General features: G+C 28.7%; 1 protein-coding gene across 2 annotated transcripts in view; it reads right to left on the bottom strand.

The window, feature by feature from the left end:
• LOC148280791 (protein spaetzle-like) overlaps nt 1-22,409 on the bottom strand; it is a 46,385-nt gene that overhangs the window by 4,232 nt on the left and 19,744 nt on the right. Inside the window, exon 2 of one of the 2 annotated variants that reach the window (XM_088227785.1) lies at nt 1,308-1,611. In XM_088227785.1, coding sequence (XP_088083911.1) covers nt 1,308-1,611 — 304 coding nt within the window. The remainder of the gene's footprint in view (nt 1-1,307; nt 1,612-22,409) is intronic. The other variant, XM_088227787.1, reaches the window with a different exon arrangement.

The raw sequence follows: 22,409 nt of genomic DNA, 5'->3' as shown, positions 1-22,409 counted from the left end.
CATTTGGACAAACTCAAATATAGTATTACAGTTATTTTCAAAAAGCCTTTCCATTTTGAATCAGAACCATTATTTCGTAAGGCCAATATATTAAATGTAAGATAAATGTTTATAAAGACAATTGTGGAAGGCTTCTAAACAAAGCTTCACTTATCGCCACCCATACTAAAAGTACCAGATTTAAAACTGAAGGGATAACAAATATTCCCCATATGAAAACTTCTTTTCACAAAGGCATCCATTTTTTTAAAGCATAAACCCGGGAGATGTGGGAGCATATTGTATAAGGCTCGCGTGAACAATATGCTCCCACAAGAAAAATTATTCTAAGCTGGAAACAAATTTAAAATCGATACGAAAGATTGGATTTAAAAAATGGGAAGGAGCCTGTTGGAGCAGCTAGAATTTTCGTGTGATAAAATTTTATTTGTCAATGTGTTGTTTTTTTTATTTTTGAATGTTAGTTTACAAATTTCATTTACTAATTGATTATCTTCTATCTATATTACCTTCTATCTGGTTATACCCTTGAATGAGTATTTTTTACTTGGAGGGTTTTGATTTTTTTTAGTTCCATAATTTTTGTAAGATTATCATATTTTTATATTTAATTCAATTTTGAATTAATTATCTTTAGACATCTCTAGTAAAAAATATGCTGTATTTTGTATTAAAAAAAAAAATCTGTCTACATCAGAACAGGTACTTGCTTTGCCTAGTGAGAATAGACGGTATGTTTGTTTATACTTTAATTTTGCTTATTTGTATATTTTGTACCTTATTCAATGTTTTGCAAACAGATTATAATAATACTATGCTTTAGTTATAATAAACGCCTATTTTTTTGGCACTGAACTGAACTGAAAACTATATATTTCACACAAATTCTGTTTCAATCATTTATTTTACGACAAAGCAAAGCACTCAGCATGCTTATTTAAAAAGTTTTTCAAATAAATTAATAATGTGAGAGAAAAACTATCAAATGTAAGATGATATCTATATTATTTTACTGAGTTAGGTAACAATTAATAAAACAACACTAGTATTGATGTTTTGTTGAGATATTTTTTTGTCGATATCTTCATAGCCAGTAATGAATCATTTTTGAAGACATCTGCTAAGGATAAACTAAAGAATCTGATTGATATTTAGAATGAAACTTATTGATAAATAAATCATTCAGCGCTAATGTTTCTTAATGATATTTTGTTCAAACCTACATTTAAAAAGGTACGATTGATAGTGATAGGCAAAATGTACTCTAAGACCAACTTCTACTGTAATTTGAGTGATTTTTATTTTACCTCTCTTACCTCGAGCGGACAAGCGTCCTGTCAGTATCTTCGACGTTCCATTTTCCGTTCTTCTGCTTTTGTTTTCCTTTTTGGTTCTCAGTGCTTTTTCTCTCTCTGTATTATTCCCTGGAGTATTTTGCTCAGTAAAACTAACACGTCTATTTGACGTTGAGTCTCCAATGTTGCGAGCATAGTATGATCTATTGTTTTCGGAAATGGACCTTCTGCTTTGGATGCTGTGATGTGATAGACTCCAAGGCCTTACTGGGTATGCTGGTCCTTGTGGTCTTGAACTTATCATGGTGCAAAAGGCCTAGAAAAAAAAAAAAAAGATTAACACAAAACATACAAACCTAAGTATTCATCAAAATAAAGTTATGGAAACTGTTAAAATCAACACCATATTTTACACCAGAAGGTATTATTTATTTATTAATGACTTTTTATTTATAAACTTATTGCATATATATATACAATAGGGCCCCGACAATCCAGATAGCCAAAAAACAGAAGCTTGGCAGATTACCAAGGCATCCGAATTGTGGTCTCAATACTTTAACAATAATAAAACTTATAACGATAATTAAACGATGTTCAACTTTAAAAATTTCTTTTATTATCAAAAGACAACCTTGACAATATTAAAGAGTGAAGCTAGAAAAACAGAAGTTTAAGTAGTTATCTCGATGATCGATGACAGACTGCTTATCGGGATAAGGTGCCGGGGCGCTCGACACAGGTGAAATGCTTCCCGCCTTGCCCTTGGACGCCATCTTATCTGTCCATATTATCGCGATCATCACTGAATAAGCGGGTGTTTGGATTAGCAAAGCCCTACTGTATACATATTTATTACCAGGAAATCTTCATATTATATAACACTAGGGCATTGTGCCATTAATATGGAGTGTCCTCTAGTTAGGTTAGTCACACTTTGCTGTAGATGTAATAGCAGGTTTGCACAAATACTAGATTTATACAGGTATATAGGTTAACCAGACATATCATAAATAAAGTCGAAATTACAGAGAAAAAACAAAGGGGGCATTGACAAAACATTCAATGACATCAAGACAAGATTTGGACTATATATTTAACACTTATTCAAATCAAAAACTGTCTTGAGCTTACAATATAAAAAAAAGGGACTTTGGTGCATTGGAGCAAAAGTTTGTTCTATGCTGCTCGAGAAACATTTGAGTTGTTTTTTTTTCCATTAATTTATTCTCATAAGAATAAAAAATGCAGGTATCTCGTTTGCCTACTTCTTCTTCATCATTGAAAAAATAATATTGAATAAAATCATTGGTGTTAAAACATATTTCTAAAATACATGAGTAGAATACGATTTATAGTTATCTCTAGATGAGCTATTAGTAAAACAATATTTTTGAATCCAACTTAAATAATATCTTTGAAAATTACACCTTGAAAATACACCTTGAAACAGGGAAAAAAAAGGAACAGCAGATTATTTTATTTGTTTTGTCTCACTTTTTTGTACAAGGCTTAAAATGATTTCTAGTGAGTTATCTATTTATTAATATACACGGTACGCAGTGCCTTTTACCTCACAGAAATACATATTTCATAGAATATAAACAATTCAATTTAATGTGAAGAAAAAAATATTTAAAAAAGTATTATGTTACATAAATACTAAAACACGACAGTTTCTTATAAAGAACATGCTTAGATAAATATAAAAAATATTTTAAAAATTAAACAATGTGTGCATTTTTTTTTTAATTTTTAAAAGGAAAGGTTCTTTTTCATTGTTTAAAAGGCTCAAAATATATTTATTTATACATTTAACCATATTTACATTTTTTTATTAGAAACTTATGTTACATATATATATATTAAAAACAATATTTATATTATATATTAAATACCAAAGCAATTTCATATTAAGACATGCTTAGATATAAATTATGAAAATAGGAAAAAAAATGTAAACAATAAGTGCATACATTTTTTATTTATTTTAATTAAAAAACGATTTTATTCATTTTTTAAGAGGTAAAAAATATATATTTGATACAAAAAGCAATAAAATTATTTTGTTACCAAATTTTAAAAATTGTAATAATAATAACAATAAAAATAATTTAAAAACGAAGTATACACGTACGTATTTATGATACACATTAAAATAGTGGATATACAAAAGTAAACATTTCGCTATCCAAGTGACTTGCTCTTCAAAGAATTCAGAGTACTGAATATTATTCAACAGTATATATTGAGAACGGTAGTGGTTACACACATAAAGAGAGACATTTACCCAAGCGTCAACCACAACCATAATACAAGATACTTTAATAGGGATCTGATACTAAGTGAAGGGGTCAACACTGTTCTGGCATCGAGACAACACTATAACGTCGGCAAAAAGGTCCATAACCTTTTGCCAGAATCGTGGAAAGACGGGAGTGTTGTCAAGTTACGGAAGGTGTTGACCTCGCTCTTTCATGACATTGGTCGTAGGGAGTTTTTTTTATTTTTTTTATTTTTTTTTTTATTTAAATTTTATTGATAAACCCTTACGGGTTACATACATTTAACAAAATGTTTTCACTTTTAAAATTCAAATTCTACTGTTAATAATAATATTTTTAACATCTTTTGTAAAGGTTGCCTGAGTCTTTTGTTTAGTTTTGTCTGGTAGTTTATTGTATAATTTCAGTCCATGGTTTATAAGTCTCGATTGTCCTTTTCTCGTTTTAAAAGATTGTATATGATATTTTTCTGAAATTCTCGTATTGTGTTCATGTTTACTACAATTTTTTTCAAGTTTTAATTCTTCGTCTACAATTACATCAGTGGCTAATTTATGAATAAATTTTAAAGATTCTAGTTTAAAGAGTTCAGTTACGTTTAATTGTTTAGTTTGTTCAAAAAGTTCTTTAGTTGCTGTTAGATAGGGACGGTCATATACTAACTTTAATATTTTATTTTGCTGTCTTTGTAGTCTGTTTATGTATGTGTATGCGCATGGGTGTATGTACGTGTGTGTGTATGTACATGTGTATATATGTGTATATTTATATATACATGTGTGTATATATGTGTATGTCTGTATGTATATGAATCAAAATGTGTATCCGAATAAGTTTATATTTTGTTTGTCTGTGCTCTATATTAATTTGTTAACTATTATAATATATAAAAATGCCTAGCTTGGAACGGGGTATGTACCCTTGTTAGCTGGGCAAAGTGAATATGGAATTGTATTTTGATAAAGAGTGTGAATAAATAAAAAAAAGAAAAAAAAAGAAAGTACTATAATTTAACAAATTTAAATTACCTACCGTTCACCATCTTTAAAATGATTCGATAGAGTTGATTTATATAAACTATACTTTATGTTAAATTATGAGTTATTCTAATTATATACGAAAATTTATATGCAGAACATTTTTTTCAATGTAACATTATTCAATAAAATCAGATTATTTTATAAATCAGCATTTTGTGTAGAGAACCTAGTAGACACCTACATATTATAATTGTATTATTATAAAAGCTGATATTAGATGTTTAATCATAATACATTATGATGGCATTATTATTTATAGAGTGGTGCAACAATAATTTTGATGTAGATGATATGTGTTTTTTTCTTACCACATCCGCAACAAATTTAGCACTCAAAACTTTGCTTTTAAATTTGCCATTCCAAAATCTTCACACAGTTGTTGAAGTCAATGCTTGCAGAAAAAAGAAACAATGTTTCTATTTTTATTGAAGTAAAATACGATTGAAATGTGCTATTTTTATTTTTTTTCACATTGAGGTATATAACTAGAGAAAACACGAGCGTTCAAAATATGTTCCCTCAACCTGCGGCCAATCGGTATATGTTTGATAGAACGGACTTTTGTCTGTGGTGAGCATTCCCCGGCTACTTTTCTCCTCGCAATTACTAAAATGTCTATATGTACGCTAAGGTACTGAAAAATTGATCCGGAAAAGATAGAAAAGGCGTTCAAAAACGTATTATTAAAATATTACAACAGAGATGAAGATCATTTAAGAGAAGGTAATATGGAAGTCTAGGCATCTACAGGGCTTATGACCTGTCAATGGCTGGTTTAAGTGGCCACTTTACACACTGTGTAACATTCACCATTCTGCCTATATTTGAACATCCATATTCCTTCAATTATTTCATCTGTTGATGTTTGTGAAGTAAAAGAGCTGAAACCTTTATTTATGCGGGTGAGATTCATCTAATTGAATTATTTCACCTACATACTAGGCAACGCCTGAAAATATTATTTTTTCAATATCTATACTTCTTCATGGCGTATAGTGAAACGATAAACAAAGGTGACGCGTATGCGGAAGGGAGCGACATGCTGAATAAAACTTACGATAGATTGATGTAAAAAAAACGTGCTTTTTACTGGACTACTTGTTTATCTTGTCAAAGTCGACGTGATATGACGTGATGACACTTGCTCCCTCCGCTGGTCATTCCCTTTCCTTTGGGGACGACTTTTTAGCTCGGACTTGTATGGAGTTTTATCTCTGTATATATTATATCTGAATTTTTTTTCATACATTTTCGTAAAACTTCACCGTACAATTAAATGCTCTAATTATAATTTTAAGAAAATTTGAGGAAAACATTTTTTATTCAATTTCCCGTGGCGTTGAACTTCCTTTTTTTTTGCGTTTCTGTCAAAATGGATCAAACTATTCGCATGGAATAAATTTACATTTTTTTTCCGTCTTTATGAAAATCCTTTGAGCTTTTTTAACTCTTAAAAGACTGTGGTAAATAATTCATTTCTGCGCGGTGATGTAATATAGTGTTACCACTAGTAAAAGACGGAATATCCTAAAGTTCAGACATTTGAAAAAGAAAAGAAACACGGAGACATACTGTTTAAAAATTCATTTTCCATAATTTATGGTAATAAACATATAATTTAGCACTGTTATGGCAAAATTAATTAAAAATCATAAATACGCCGCTCATATTACGCGCGTGCGTCCCCCATCACTGTCATCAAACCGATTGAAGACTGAATCTGTCATACACAACACCCGCCTCAAAACAACGTCTCTGTCTTCCTTGTTACGAGTTCTATTTTCGTGCTCTCTCTTATACAGATGTGTTGCTGAATTAGCGGACATTCATTCTTCGTGTAGCAAGGATAAATATTTTTTTGTATTAACATCCAGCAAGCAAATTTTACTTTCCAAATCCGGTGTAATAATGTCCATTCGAAGATTACAAAAAATACGACTTAATCGTTTAAAAAAAATATGAAAGATATATCAAGTATTGTATCGTATGTCGACTAGTGTGACATCACAGCCACACAAGAGTTAAGCTTGATTATTTTTGGAGCAACCGGTCCTTAGACCGATATTTACAAAATCAGTGTCTTATTAAATTGACAAGTATTCAATAGGTGTTATTAATAGTCCATACTTGGAATAATAAAAACACGTTTATTTTATTTACCAATAACTTGCAACACGAAGGCGTGTCTTGGAAAAGTAATAAAAAACCTATTCTAAGAACAGGTAATTTGCATCAATACCCTTGTTGTTTTCTATCGTTGGCTGATTGCGATAATAATTATGAATCACATAAACAATCAATAATTACTACTGTTGAAATTATATTCGTGATATTGCTGATTCACAATGTTAGCGGGAAAATTTAGTATTAAGTTTAAAAAAAAAAACTTTTGACATGATTGAAAACATAATACTGGTTATATTTTGTAACCTTAAAAAAAAAACAATTCTGTTTTAAATTTGATTTATTTATTTAAAACTTTGAGAAAAAGGAATAAGTATTTTAGCGGACTTATTGCTAAAAGCAATAACTTCCAGCCAACCAAAAAACAGACTGATCAAAAGAAGAGATTGGTCAAAATTGTGTACTAAAAAAACATAAATATATTTTAAAAGATACATTACATATATTTAAATAAAATATTTAATAAAAAACCTAATTGATTGAAAATAACAGGCTTGCACATATTAGCATCAATATATTTTTTTATTAGTTTATAAAACAGTTTGAAAAAAAACCAACAAAAAACTGATAAACCTACATGAATAAAGCCAATAGTACATACGTACACTATTTCTATCTTAAAACAAAAAATAATTGCCAATTTAACTTGGGTCAGTATAAGAACGGCACGAGTTTTTTTTTTTTTTCTTAAATTTCGGTTGCATGATTTTTTGTTTCTTCAACTTTAATGATTTTTGTCATTGTCTGCAAACATTAAAAAATATATATTTAAAAAATAGTTAACAAAGTAAGTATAAAATTACAAATATTTTGCCAATACAAAATTAGTAATAACGTTTCTACCTCTTTAATATAATATTTATTATTATTTATTAAAGAAATCATAGTATTTATATAAATACAAGGTACAAAAGAACAATTAAAAAAAGTAAGACCAATTACAGATTTCACATGAATTTATTATAAATGCTGGAGAAGAGAGGGAAAAGTAATTAAATTCTATGAATAAAGATATACATAAAAATATAAATATTCAATAAAAAGTACATAAAAGGGAGAAGACATTGCATAGCTCCAACTATACTTTCCTCCCCTCTCTCTCTGCTTCCATAAACATTTATATTTCTTAGTAAAAATTCACAACTAACAATAATTAATTAGATGCAGGTAGTAGATGACCATACGAATAAGTTAAAATTAAGAGTTGAAATCGAAAGTTCAAATTTAAATTTAAAAATTAAAATTAAGAGTTAAAATTAAAATTAAAAGTTTAAATTAAAAATTAAATTCAAAAGTTGTAATTCAAATAAAGTTAAAATCATTATCAAAAACAGATTCCGTAAAATTGTTTTGAGTTCAGGATAGGGTAGGTCTCATGTGTTTTGAAATTTAAATTTAAATGTTTTAATATTTGCTATTGACGTACTCAAATTATTGTCAAGTTAAGCTAGTTTAATTAATGATAAATAAAATTAATAACAGAAAAAGAAATTAATATGTTCCCTTTTCCTAAACTTGTTTGAAAACCAAGATTTTCTATTTTCTCGATCTTGACTTTCTCTTTTAGTGCAGCTTTAGTATCGACCATTAATCAAATTAAATAACTGCTATTACAGGCTCGTGGATTTTAAAGCAACATTTTGAAATAAAAAAAGCTGTATTAAAAACATAATAAAATAAAAGTCGGCCTCGTGGTGAAATGATCAGCGCGTTTGGCTACCATGCAAGAGGTCTCGGGTTCGATTCCCGACATGGTTGATATGAAATATTGATTATAATGGGTGTTTTCACACTAGAATATTTTATGGTCCCTGGACTGGTACCTAAAGCGAAAGACTGATCATTTTACCTTCATGTAACAAAAATGATCAATATACGCTGCGATTGGTGTACCAATACAGTGCCCTTTTGCACCATTAGGTGCGGAAAGGGAATGATGATGATGAAATACATTAGTTTCATCAACAATATGGTTTGTGTTTCGAATCCCACTCTATCCCTTCTAGATTCTCATTTTCAAATGGTGAGTTATACTCAACTTGTTAAAAATAACCCTTAAAATAAAATATTTGATTAAATCATAAGAACGGTTTTTTTTTTTGATATGCCTATAGTATGTGAAAACATTAATTTTTATTTATTCATTTCCAATTACATTTGTTTAAACATTCACAAACTTATTGTAGCTTTTTAGACTGTGCCTGTGCTGTAATAATAATGAACAGAGTTAGCCTATTTTTGCTATTCTTTAATTATGTATCTGCATGTTTCCGCTTTCCATTATGTTGTATCCCAACTCAACACAGGGTCCTTGGCCTCAGGGTTTGGGCTACGTTATTATTGTTTTTTTTTGTAATATAATATGTATTTGTTTGAATAAATAAATAAATAAAATCAATAAATGACTTAATGCATTCTGTCAGTAAAGCCTCGATATGCCCGCCCTTTATGTATATAAATTGCATGTGTATATAAATTGTTAAATAAATCAATTTGACAATAATTACAAGTTAATACACATAACATTGTACTATATAACATTGTACACATAACACTGTACTGTACGACATTTCTTAGGCATCCAGATATTTACTAATTGAGATAGATATGTTCTCATCATCACTATGGCAGCATTATCTGCATGGCATGTGATGTTAATGACCTTATCTCCCTTAGTAGATTCAGTTTTTTTTTTAATAATATTTATTCTGCTTGTGTAAGAAAAGGTTTTTGGCGTATATATTGTTGTGCTATATTTAGTTATAAAGGTGCTAAATTTGCTTTGTTTCTTTGATGTTCTCATTATGTGTTATTTTTCTAAATGTAAATATTATTTTTGTCCCAAATTGAGTTGTTGTAACTCCTGGAAATGTAATTCAACGTATTATTCTTGTTAAATACTTTGCGTTATATGATTTATAAATAAATAAAAAAAATAAAAAATATGCAATCAAAAATATTTTTAAAGATGTAGAGATAAATATGAAAAAGAAAAACATTTTCAAACCAAAGAGAATAGTTTAAGAATTATATTGCGAGAAAAAAAAATCAGACTCGTTTTAGGATTATCAAGTCCAGGGACAAATATATCAGCCTTATCCTGGTGCTAGTTACCATATCTGTGGAGCCTAGGGATAGGCGAGTGTATGTGATAGTTGGTTCTAGAACTTAGAGAACAAAAAGGAAATCTGTGATGAATGGATTGATAACTTTTTAGAGACTTATTAGGTCTGTAAGATTTGCCAAAGATAACAATTAATTATAATGAAATAAAGTTGCTGGAATACTGGAATTCCTTGGACGCGCTCAAGTGCATATATTATTTCGAAATATTATATTTTGCTCATATTATGTAAAATATTATAATGTACCACCCACCATTAGAGTATTTTTAGCATCATAACGTAAATATTTATTGTGTGTTTATAAAAAACCATAATGAGTGAAGAGTCGACCCACGCTTAATGGGTATGCGTTTAAGTAGACAGCTTTTTGTACCGAAATCGTTCGTTACTAAGCCGACATCTGATAAACTAATAATATTATGAAGTTATATAAGCCGGACCAAACACTGACGTGATCAGGGCCCCGATTACAATGGGAAGTTAACAGAGTTATCTTCAACAATATTATGAGTTGGTACAAATTTTTGTAGACAATTCAACTCGCTGGGGAGCTGTTAATATTAACATATTACAACGGAGATTAAAATTATTTTAGAGAAGGTTAGTTATTTTCGACTGTCTATGAAGAAAAACCGATAATTGTCTATGAAAATGAGTTGCATTAACATTTAAAGTTTCTTCGTCGGTAACCTATAATTAAATATGTTAAGAATAAAAAAATGTATGCATATTCTGCTTTTCATACCGAAAACTTAATTTTACTTTTTAGGTAAAATTGAAGAAAAATATTAATTTTCCGTTGTCATCGGGGCCCTGATCAAATGGTTTCGCAATTCAAATAATGAAACGACAAATTGCACATAAAATAAGAGTGAATAAGAAACATCGAGTTAAGTTACGCATAATCAGTCTGACGTGGAATTGTCTTTTTCACACAGTATCGAGGAGGCATTTGCGAGAAAGAGTGATAGAAAAACAATGTTCAAATTCAAATTCAAACTATGAAATTCACAAATATAAAATAGAAAAATTCAAAAATAAATTATTAAAATGTCTATCATACAAAAAAAGTTACCAATTCCATAATTATAATGAAGCGAGAATACATTTAAAAATAAACTCTTTGGATAGTAGACGAAATATTGCTGACTTAATGTTTCTACTAAAGCTTTTAAATGGCATTAATGACTGCATTAATTTACTTAGTGTAATTAATTTCCTTGTACCTTTCAAATGTACCCGTCACCCCAAATTATTTTACTGCGCCGATGTAAACACTAATGCAGCAAAAAAACATGCATACATAGAATTTGCAACTTGTATAATAATTTTATTGGAGTCAATGCGAGTAATATATTCAATTTGAATAGTAAAAAATTCAAAAGGGAAATCAGCAACAGCATCCAGGCATTGTCGTCGTGGGTGAGTAGTGATAGGTACATACAAAATTTTTTTTTCATTTTTATTTCAAATTTACAAACGTAAATATGTACAAACATTTCATTTAAGGTTTTCTAAATTCTTGTAAAAGTAAACTTTATTTGTTTATGACACATAACGTATATTGTTAATTGTATGTTTGAAATTATTTTTAGTCGAGTATTAAGTACCTATTATATTATAACCATATTATTGTAAATATGACCGTAGATTTCAATAACTTATAAAATAAATATTTGTTTAGTTTTGATGAGACAAAAAATATAGGTGTTTTTTAGTTAACTCCAAAAATTGCGAAGTTTAAAACTCCGTCTCTTTTTTTACTGTTTTTATTATATTTCCCAGTAAATTCAATATTGTTGTTGTCAGATACATGTTTTAATTGAATACATTATTTATCTGACTCATTAATATATCGTTGCATATCGACGAGAGAAAAAACCCGATATTTGAACAAAATGCATAATTACCTAAAATATTGTATTTCTTGGTCAACCGGTTTGCTTTGGAAAAATCAAGCAAAACGATAGAGGAACGAAATACCCAATTTGTAATAATTATAGCATAACTGACTGTAAATTTAATTAAAAAAACATTACCTTTTAGAATCAGAAATTTTATAATTTTTTTTATTTTACAGAAACAAACAGTCGACAATGATATAATAACATAAAAAAAGATATGGTTTAAAGACAGACCAGCGGAGTTTCTAAATAAAAAATATACATATTAATTGTGGTACAACATAAGGGTGTATTTATGTGTATTTGTATGAGAGTAAGTGTAGAGGTGTGTTTATGAGGATTTGTGAAGGAGTAAGTGTTCAGGTGTGTGTAAGTGTGAGCATCATTAAATAGCAAGTGAGATCGTATCGCAGCCAGAAATAAGGAGTCTTAATTTATTTTCAGATAAATTAAGGGGCGTGTTAAATATATCAATAGATGAAATAAAAGCATTAAAGTTAGAGCAAGAACGATAGAGGAGTGTTGTGCATAGTTAGTGCTACAGACTGGAAGATGGAATGAATATTTATTTCTTGTCACGCGAAATGGGACATAAAGATTAATTTTGGAGAGTAAGTTTAAAGTGTCTACTTAATTATTTAATAATTTATATAAATAGCATAATTCAGATATAGTGCGTCTTTTTCCAAGGGTAAAAAATCCATTTTGTTTAGCAGATTGGCTGTAAGTGCAAAGCGTTTTATTGTTTTTATAATCTAGGTATTTTCAAAATTTTCATTAAACATTTTCAATCCTTTCAATGTTTGTTATGTTTTGTGGGCTCCACACAGCGGATGCAAACTCCAAGTTACTGCGTACAAAAGTGTTGTATAAAGTTTTCAATGTGTTTGGTTTTTTAAAGAGTTTGAAAATTCTTTAAATGAATCCCAGCATTTGGTAAGCTTTTTCGGCAATAGAATTTATGTGAGACCCAAACAGCAAATTTCTATCAAGAATTACTCCTAAGTCTCTAATCTCGCTACACCGTGATAGGGAATTTTCTTTTTTACTTTTAGTAAATGTCATTGAATAACATTTTGAGGTTTTAATGTACAATTGATTTTTATTACAGCAATCAATTAAACGATCAAGATCTTTTTGGATATTTACACAGTGCGTGTTGACATTGGCAAAGATTTTTGTATCATCAGCGAAAAGTAAAACTTGAGAAAATTTTAAGCACTGATTTATATCATTAATATAGAGAGAAAATAAAATGGGTCCTATATGGGAACCCTTATGATTTTATATAAAATTTGGGCGCCTTTGATGTAACAAATCTTCAAACATTTAATGAACCTAAAACTTATACGCGACAAATACAGACGGCGCTTCAAATCTGGTACTAATTATTACATACATTCACTCGCCTATTCAGAGACTACACAAATTTGGCAATGAGTTTAGCTCTATTGATATTTGTTTACTATTGAAATATATATGAGTAAAGAGATAATATAGGATACAATACATAAAATAAATATTACGAGTAAATACAAAAATCCCACCAAGCCATTTTGTGTGGCTTGTTAGTGGAGATTTACCCATATAAAACTAATGCTACTTAAAAATAAATATATTTGTTTCTACGCAATAACAGTTAGACAGAGTAAAAACTAGTGAGACTTGTATCTAAATTTGTTGCAGCAGAGAGGGAAAACATTTTGAGAAGGAAATATGAAAGTCTGGGCATTTACAGGGCTTATGACCTGTCATTGGCTGGTTTAAGTGGCCACTTCACACACTGTATAACATTCACCATTCTGCCAATGTTTGAACATCCACATTTCCTCAACTCTTCCATCTGTTAACTTTTGTGAAGTAAATGAGCTGAAACTTTTATCATGTGGGTAAGATTCATCCGGCTGAACCAATTCACGTGCTAGGCTACGCCTGAAAACAATTTTCCAATTTTTATGTTTCTTCTTTTACCAGGTAGTTAATTTAACGATGTTTTGAGTATGTCCAAATGCTTGCAGACTGGCTGGATTTCCTCCCTATGGAGTTATTGGTATTTAAATTAGTTGCAACAGAGAGGGAAAACTTGTATCTGATTATTTAAAAAAATAAATATGTCAAAACATATTGCCTAAATCAATTGATGTAAGTACACATTATTTTATACTTCATTAATATAAAGACTCTCGATCGAGCAGCTTATACCTTATTTTAATCGTTCTACATCTAACATTAAATATTAGGTTAGTTGGTTTTTTTTTATTATTTGAAAAAAAATTATAAACCCCAACCCCCTAATTACTACATTCATTTTACAAAAATAATATATATTTATTATTTATACTCTGTTGTTGAAAATAATATTTTTTACATATTTTGAAAAGTTTGTCTGAGTCCTTTATTAAGTTTTGTTTGGTAGTTTATTGTATAATTTCAAACCCTAATTTATAAGTCTCGATTTTCCTTGTCTTGTTTTGAAACTTTGTTTCTAAAAGTATTCTGATATTCTTGTATTATGTCCATGTTTACTGTAAGTTTAAGTACTTTGTCTACAATGATTTCAGTGGCTAAGTTATGAATAAATTTTAAGGATTTTATTTTAAAAAGTTCGTTAACATTTAATTGTTTTGTTTTGTTCTTTATTTGGTGTTAGATAATGCAGGTCAAATACAAGCTTCAATATTTTATTTTGCTATCATTGTAGTCTGTATATGTCATTTTAGTTTCCTGTTCCGCATAGTTGTTGCATGTAACACATTTTAGATTTGACATAGGCTTCATACATAAGATTAAGAAAAACGAAGTCTTTAATTTTGGAAAAAGACTCGATAGTGTTGCTATTTTACGAATTAAATTATCGGTGTGAATTGTCTATTGTTAGTCCTGAATATTTGAAATGTTCAATTTTAATTAGTCGTTCTTTGTTTATGTAAGCATCTATTTTTTAACTGTTTTTTTTTGTTTATTTGATAATGAAGAAGTTCAGTGTTTTTTTTTCCTTTTAAAAAATAATCAATTTTTTTTTAAATATCGTATTATTAGCGCTATGATTTTTTAAAGTTTGTATTTCTGAAAGAACTCCGCGTGTGACGTCAAAAGTCGTTCTATGACAGTTCTTCCGATTGGTTCATTGACGGCGGCCAAACCGGATATCCTTCAAAGCTCTCATATCATTGGATGGTTCACATGAACCAGTGACGTCATTCAAAGTAGTGCGTTTTTATTTATTTATTTTTTCGTTTTACAATTTAATGCTCTATTTTTTACCGCGCACAAGAAAACATTTTTTGAATCCAATTTCCCGTAGGGCTGAAGTTCTTCATTGTAGTTGGCATTACTTTACGGGTTGTTTAACCCATTACGTGATGTGGACTGTAAATATAAATAAGAAGTTTGTGAACATAAAGCCGAAAGCTACTAAACTGCCGATGTGAAGAGAAAAATAGGTCCATATTATCCACAGAAGCCGTATTCAGAAAGCGATTTTCCTTATTCATGGGTGAATTCTGACTTGCATTCGTACGGCTTCTGGTTATGTTAAAATATGCATGAGATCTCGCTCTAGTATAATTATTAGGAAATACAAACCGATCTCTTTCAGTATATTTGGATAATATGTACTTTCAGAAATCAGCTTATAGAAATGATTCCCAAAAAGAATTTTACGTGGAAATTCGAGAGTATTGTAATTTAGCATCCCAGCTAGAAATAATGATGGATAGGTACAATAATGGATAATTAATATTTCCTTAAAGATATAAGTATGGCGAAAATTGATTTTGGAACTTCTCTATAACAAGGATGTGGTTTGATTTAGAAGGATCCCAAATTATATAACCGTTCTAGTATTCTGGGACAAATTAATAATACACTGTGCGTATTTCTTAAAATGTTTATGTTTCGAAATACAAATTCAAGCATCTTAAATGATTTATGCGGGACTCGTGAAATTAGCTTGAAATTAGCTTCAAAAATAATGCCAAGACCTTTAATTTGGTAATTCCATTGAATAAATATATTTTGCTAATTATGAGGATATGCGATGACAGAATTTTGATGAACAGGAATGAACATTTCAATAAAATAAACACATTATTACAATAATAATACATTATAATAAAAACAAAGTATTAAAATATATTTTGTCCCGATAAAGTATTCAATAATAGTTTGTCATCGGGTGCTCAGACATTAGTTTTAATTAATAATCAAATAAAAAGAGTACAGACATAATACTGTACACGAAACATAAAAAATAGTTTCAAGAAATACATATATTTTTTTTTTTTTTTAATTAAGAAAATGGAGTAAAATAATACAATTCAAATTAAAGAATAGCAATTAACTCGAATGTATTTTAAATATAAGAAAAAAAAAACATATACATAAATAGTGTGTGCTCATAAATGTAGAGGAAAAATTAAAATAATAAGAAAATTAAAAGTACTTATTGAAATTAAGATATAAAAAATGTAAATAAAATAAATAAGAAATAAAAGAAAAGGTTAACCTAAGAAAATCACAAAAATGTATTCAATGAGAGATAAAAAAAAATGTTTTTGAACATTGTTTTTCTGTCACTCTCTGGAAAATGCCTCTCCGATACTGAAAAAATGACAACTGCACGTCTCGCGTCGAACTATTGAGCCTAAGCGAAATCAAAATTTCATTTTTCCGTTTTCCGTACTCCAAAACAGAATCAATAAATTTTTTTTTTTTATAAGTATCAGAACTAAATTTTCTGTGTCGGTACTTTTTGCGTTTTTCAAAATTATTTATCATCCAAAGATGGCAGATAAGACAGAGCGCTTTTATGGGTTTTTAGATTGCGCTACCTCCCAAAAAAAACATTTATTATAAAAGTAAAATAATATTTTGACGCCTATGATATATATAGTGTGAAAAAAATCACTACTCTAGAGCTATAGTTCAGGGAGGAAATATGGGAATACGTTTGTATCAAGAAAAGTCAGACCGCGTGTCCTCAAATATCGAAATATAAGAAAACGCTTGTATTCAAATTAGAATAATTTATTGCGTCATTTAGCCTTTTTGTAGACTTTTTGTTTGTTTGAAATATTTTTTCTATTTTTTTATTTTACACAGTTTTTAACTTCCCAGTTTACAAATCGATATCGAACCTGCTTGTGCGCTTTTTTTTCAGTGATAAAGCCCGCTGAGGGCGTTTAAAACATGTATATAAATAAAAAGATGCGTTTTTTTACTAACTAAAGAAAATAATCTTATTCTTTAAATTTCAGTAGGTAAAAAATATTTTATGAACACACACTCACAACGTCGATTTAAAAAAAAGGTTTACTAGCAATTTAGAAACCTTGACTCATCAAATTACCATTTTTACAGTTAAAATACCTGTCTACGTGTATCTAAAGTGGTCTAGACATTAAATTAGCTTATTCATTTGAATTTGCATTGTGGAATCCGGGAGTTATTTTAAAGAGTTTTTAAATAAATTGAATTATTTGTTGTTTGAACCTGAGGGTATTTAATTACCATAAAAAATGGCATTCAAGTATGTTTGCGAAAATTAATACTGTAAGATAAATATATGTAATTTATTATGCAAATAAAAGACGAGTTATAATTAAATCTACACATTAGGAAAAAACAGTAACTTTTTTCATTGGTTTCGCAAAATCTTTGAGACTCTTATGTTTATTATAAAATTAATTGTGTTTTAAATGATAATAATTTTTGAAGCACTAACTTTGTGGTTATTTATTATTAATATTTTTACTCACACACAAATACACACCCTCACACCTCTGCACTTACTCTCATACAAATACCCTTTTGTTGTACTTTATATGTATAATTTTTATTTAGAAACTTCGCTGGTCTGTCTTTGAACCTTATCTTTATTGTGTTCATTAATCATTGTTGACTGTTTGTTTCTGTAAAATAAAATAAATAATAAAACAAGTATAAAACATCTTTTGTTTTCACCACTTATGTTATTTTTCTTCTCCCGACCGGCTTCAAGGCTACACAAGCTTCTTTATCAAGATATACTTAACTAATAAATTTTAGATATTACATCGATGCATGTGGAGCTAAAAAGTCAAGTTTTTTTGTCATGTTATTATTTTCATGATGGGATGTGTGCATTGAGATGAATATTATCTTTAAAACTAGTCAGGAGTGGACTAAAAGATATAGTGTTTAATAAGTTGTTTTTTATCACAAATATGATAATGCTACCAGATTACAGAGAGGTCCTTCGGGCAGTTTTTCTCGATCAGCAACGAGGAATTTCGCCGTGTATGTGGGCACCGCCATGGAGACTTTTGTCCACAGATGCGGTGTATGATATGTGGTGTAAAAGCTGTGACTTTCTGGAATCGAACTTGCGACGCCAGTTTCACACTTGGCCGTGTAACTAACTGCGCCACGGCCCGACGCCTGTCCCGACAATCATTTGTTTTTATTTATGTATTTATTTATGTATGTCACAGTTTCAAAATGTACAGAGTGTCATTATTTCAGGTCCCGACTAGCTAGGAAATTCCTGTGTTTAGGAAGGACCTTCTTTTCTACATGTGTTTGTTATTAATTTATTAAATGATGCTTAAAAAAATCTAATAATAATAACATCATTGAAGAATTCTAAATAAATATAAATCAGAAAACATGCAGGTAATAATAAAAACTGAATCATAAATATTAAAAAAAAACCATACCATTATTTATTAGAAAATAAAACATTAAAGTAAATTTTAAAACATACCGATAACAATAAAAATTGAAGCATAAATATTAAATTTGAAAATGCCATTAATAGTTAAAAAAAATATTTATTTATTTAAGGTTCCATGAATCTTTTACATAATAACAATTAAAACAGTGATAAAAATATCATTATATTATAAAAGAATAAAAACATCGAGAAGTATACAATGGGAAACAGTAATTATATTTTTTTTAAATAAATATTACATCTGTAACAAATATAAACATTTAACTATATAAAAGAAAGGTAAATTAAAGAAAACAGCATTTAAAAAGAAGAGGAAGTAAAGAAAATAAGAGAGAAAAAAAAGTGCTTTAAAAGGAAAGTTAAAAAGTTTACTTTATGGTTTATATTAATGTTAATACTAAACAATCATGAATTTTAAAAATAATTATACACACAAGAGTAAAGAGTTAAAACAAAAGTGAAGAACGAATAGTTATTTCAATCATTAATTGTTAATTCTTTTTCAAAACACAGGACTTGATCATCAGCGGCGTGGTATAAGATAAATCTAAATCGTCACTGTACTAATTTGCAAGTTGCTGCGTGCGAATAATTGCAGAATTCAATAAATAATTAGTACCATGATGATGACTGTAAAACGAAAAAATGTCATGTTGGTCTATGTGTCTGTTATGGGCAATCTTTAAATGAGACATAATTACTATAAATTAGAAAACATACTTACCGATAATAATAAAAATTGAAGCATAAATATAAATTTGAAAGTATACCGATAATAATGGAAATTGAAGCACCAATATAAATTAGATAATATACCTTTTTTTTCATAGAGTCTTCATTCAATAAAGTAAACACTATTAATACATTATAAAGAAAACAAAGTATTAAAATATATTTTGTCCCGATGAACTATTCAATCATAGTTTGAAATCGGCTGCTCAGAAATTAGTTTTAATTAATTATCAAATAAAAAAGAGTAGATACATAATACTATATACGTATAAAATAATTAACATTTTTAATATTGTTTTTTATGCTTTGAAAAATATTATTAAGAAGAAAAAATCAACAAAACCAGATATTTTTTTATTTTTTTTAATAATAAGTTAGAAAATAGAGTAAAATAATCCAATTAAAATTATAGAATAGCAATTTACTTAAATATATTTTAAATATAGGAAAAAAAAAAAAAAATAAACACATATATAAATAGTGTGTGCACATAAATGTAATATTTTTATCTTATTTAATTTACAATTTATTTTTTTTTTAAATTGAGAAAATGGAGTAAAATAATACAATTCAAATTAAAGAATAGCAATGAACTCGAATATGTTTTAAATATAAGAAAAAAATTAAACATATAAATACAAAACAAGATAAAAAATAAAACAAAGTAAATCGATAATTTCAATTCATATCTATGAAATTGGTAAAAATTGGTAATAAGAAAATTAAAAGTACCTATTAAAATTCAGATGTAAAAAATGTAAATAAAATAAGAAAGAAATAAAAGAAAAGGTTGACCTAAAAAAATAACAAAAATGTATACAATGAGAGATAAAAAAAAATGTTTTACATAAATAATTAATCAATACAGAAACGTTCTATCTACTAACCACTTACGTAATAGAAACTTAATTTTATTTTTACTATGACATGTTTTCATGTCAAGTGGCAACATATTAAATATTATTGGAACAATATAATCCAACGTACGTTGTCCATATTTATTTTTAAATTTTGGTACAACTAGGCCCCCAACAGATGTAAATTTTGTTAGATAGCTGTGTTCTAATTTATTTTTATAAATCGAGCTGAACATCTGTCGAATAATTATTTTGCTCCATAACTTAATCTACCCTTAACTGGTAAAGCTTTTAATTTATTATACATAAATGGAGTATTATGTCTCTGATTGTATACATAATTGGGTGCAATCAATTTGACAAGTGCATATTTGTACATATTCAATGTTTGTTGCACAAGAATGTCCCCAAGCGGTGATCACGTATCTTATTATGGAGGCCATCAACAGATAATAGATAGATTTATAATTAAAAAATGAAACATTAGTTTAAATACTAGTAATAATGAGAAAATTAAAACAAATGTAAATGACTACACATAAACATGAATAAATTGGAGGAGGTTCGTGAAAAACTTGGCGAATTCAATAACCTAAAGGGAAAATAAGATAATCGTAATAATTGTTGTTATTCGCGAATTTTCCTGCGTACGTCACTCATACCTCAGCTTCCTCTCTACCTACTTAAATACATAAATATGATTATGAATGTACCTACATTACATACTTGCGAACGTCATTGATATTAATTGGGCGCATTGTGGCGGTGAACTAAAAAGGTATTTTATCGACGACACGTAATTTAGTCATTACGGCCCAAAATTAACTTCCTGTTGGCGTATCCGTCACAAACCAGATTGCTGTTAGAAATAGCCATTCAGACCGCGTAAATTCCCTCAAAAAAATCAAAACAATCACGTTTTAATTCGATACTATATGCGACACCACGCCGAGAGAGAAAAAATCTTCGGCATAGCAAACTGGTTTGAAGAAGGTCGTTAAGTGTGATAATGGGACAGTTTTTCATTTGGTGGCATAAGCGTAAACCCAAAAAATTCATCTGGTCTTAAGGAAATGCGGGGTCTAATTTTTCTTCATACAAACGTATTCCGTATTAAATAAAATGATAGATAAACCTTAAGTGCACTGTAAAAATACTTAAACTGTATAAATATTGTGCCTATTCAAATATCAAATTAAAAATCAGTGTGACATTTGGTGTTTTTAGACAATATTTGGACTTAAAATTTTGAATCGATCGAAATAAAAATAGCTATTTTTCAGAAATTTGTTTAATCTATATTAAGATTTGTCAAAATATTCAGTAAACACAGCAAAAATATATGTACCAGTCTATCAAGCTGGCTTATTCTGTCTCAATTTCATTTCATAAGTTCGTTAGTTTGTTCGTCATTGATCCATCTCATTCTAACGCAATCAAAACCATATTTCACTTTCGTTCCCTCTCAAACGATAAGAATGAATTTACGAAACGAATTAGTTTCAGCATAAGACCACAGAACTATCCATAACACGTTTTGAATTATAAAAAGTTCCAAACAATGAGTGATAGTGTTGGAAAAGCTAATTTAATTATATTTACTCTTCATTTAAACAAATTGATTTGTACAATAATTGCTGTTTTCAAACAAATTGATGGAACAATTGTTGTTTTTACAACAAAACTGTATTTTTAATAGTGAATTTGAGGAACATACGATTTTTTTTAAAGTACTTGGAATGAACGATTAAAAGAAATCATAAACAGGGAATAATAATATCAACATATTACAACAGAGATGGAGAACACTTTAGAAAAGGGATTATACAGGGTGTTCTTTAAAGTTTGTCACATCCAAAACCACGATGGTCAGTATGAGCAAGAAAACATATTTGCACATTAAAATAAATTTTTAGAACGAATAAAATTTACAGAAATGAAATATTAAAAAAAACAAATGGTTGCTTACTTCTGCAAGGGAGAAGCGAGGAGAGGGGAGGGGAGAGTCTGATACACCGTTAATCACGTGGCCATGCCCCTCTCGTATCTTTCCTGCAGAAGTAAGCAACCCTTTGTTTTTTTCAATATTTTTTTTTTTTAATTTCTGCGTTCTAAGTATTTTTAAAAATATGCTAACATGTCTTCTTGCCCATACTGATCATCGTGGTTTCGGGTGTGAAAGGAGTTAAAGAACACCCTGTAGAAGTCTAGGCATCTACAGGGCTAATTACCAGTCATGAATCAAGTTCTTGTTTACTAAAATTTTGACAAA

Source organism: Micrasema longulum, unplaced genomic scaffold (assembly GCF_059751315.1).
Source record: "Micrasema longulum isolate JH-2025_06_02 unplaced genomic scaffold, ASM5975131v1 h1tg000540l, whole genome shotgun sequence".
Classification (NCBI taxonomy): Eukaryota; Metazoa; Arthropoda; class Insecta; order Trichoptera; family Brachycentridae; genus Micrasema; species Micrasema longulum.
Note: the sequence above shows the minus strand (reverse complement) of the source record. Positions and strands in the feature narration are given on the sequence as shown.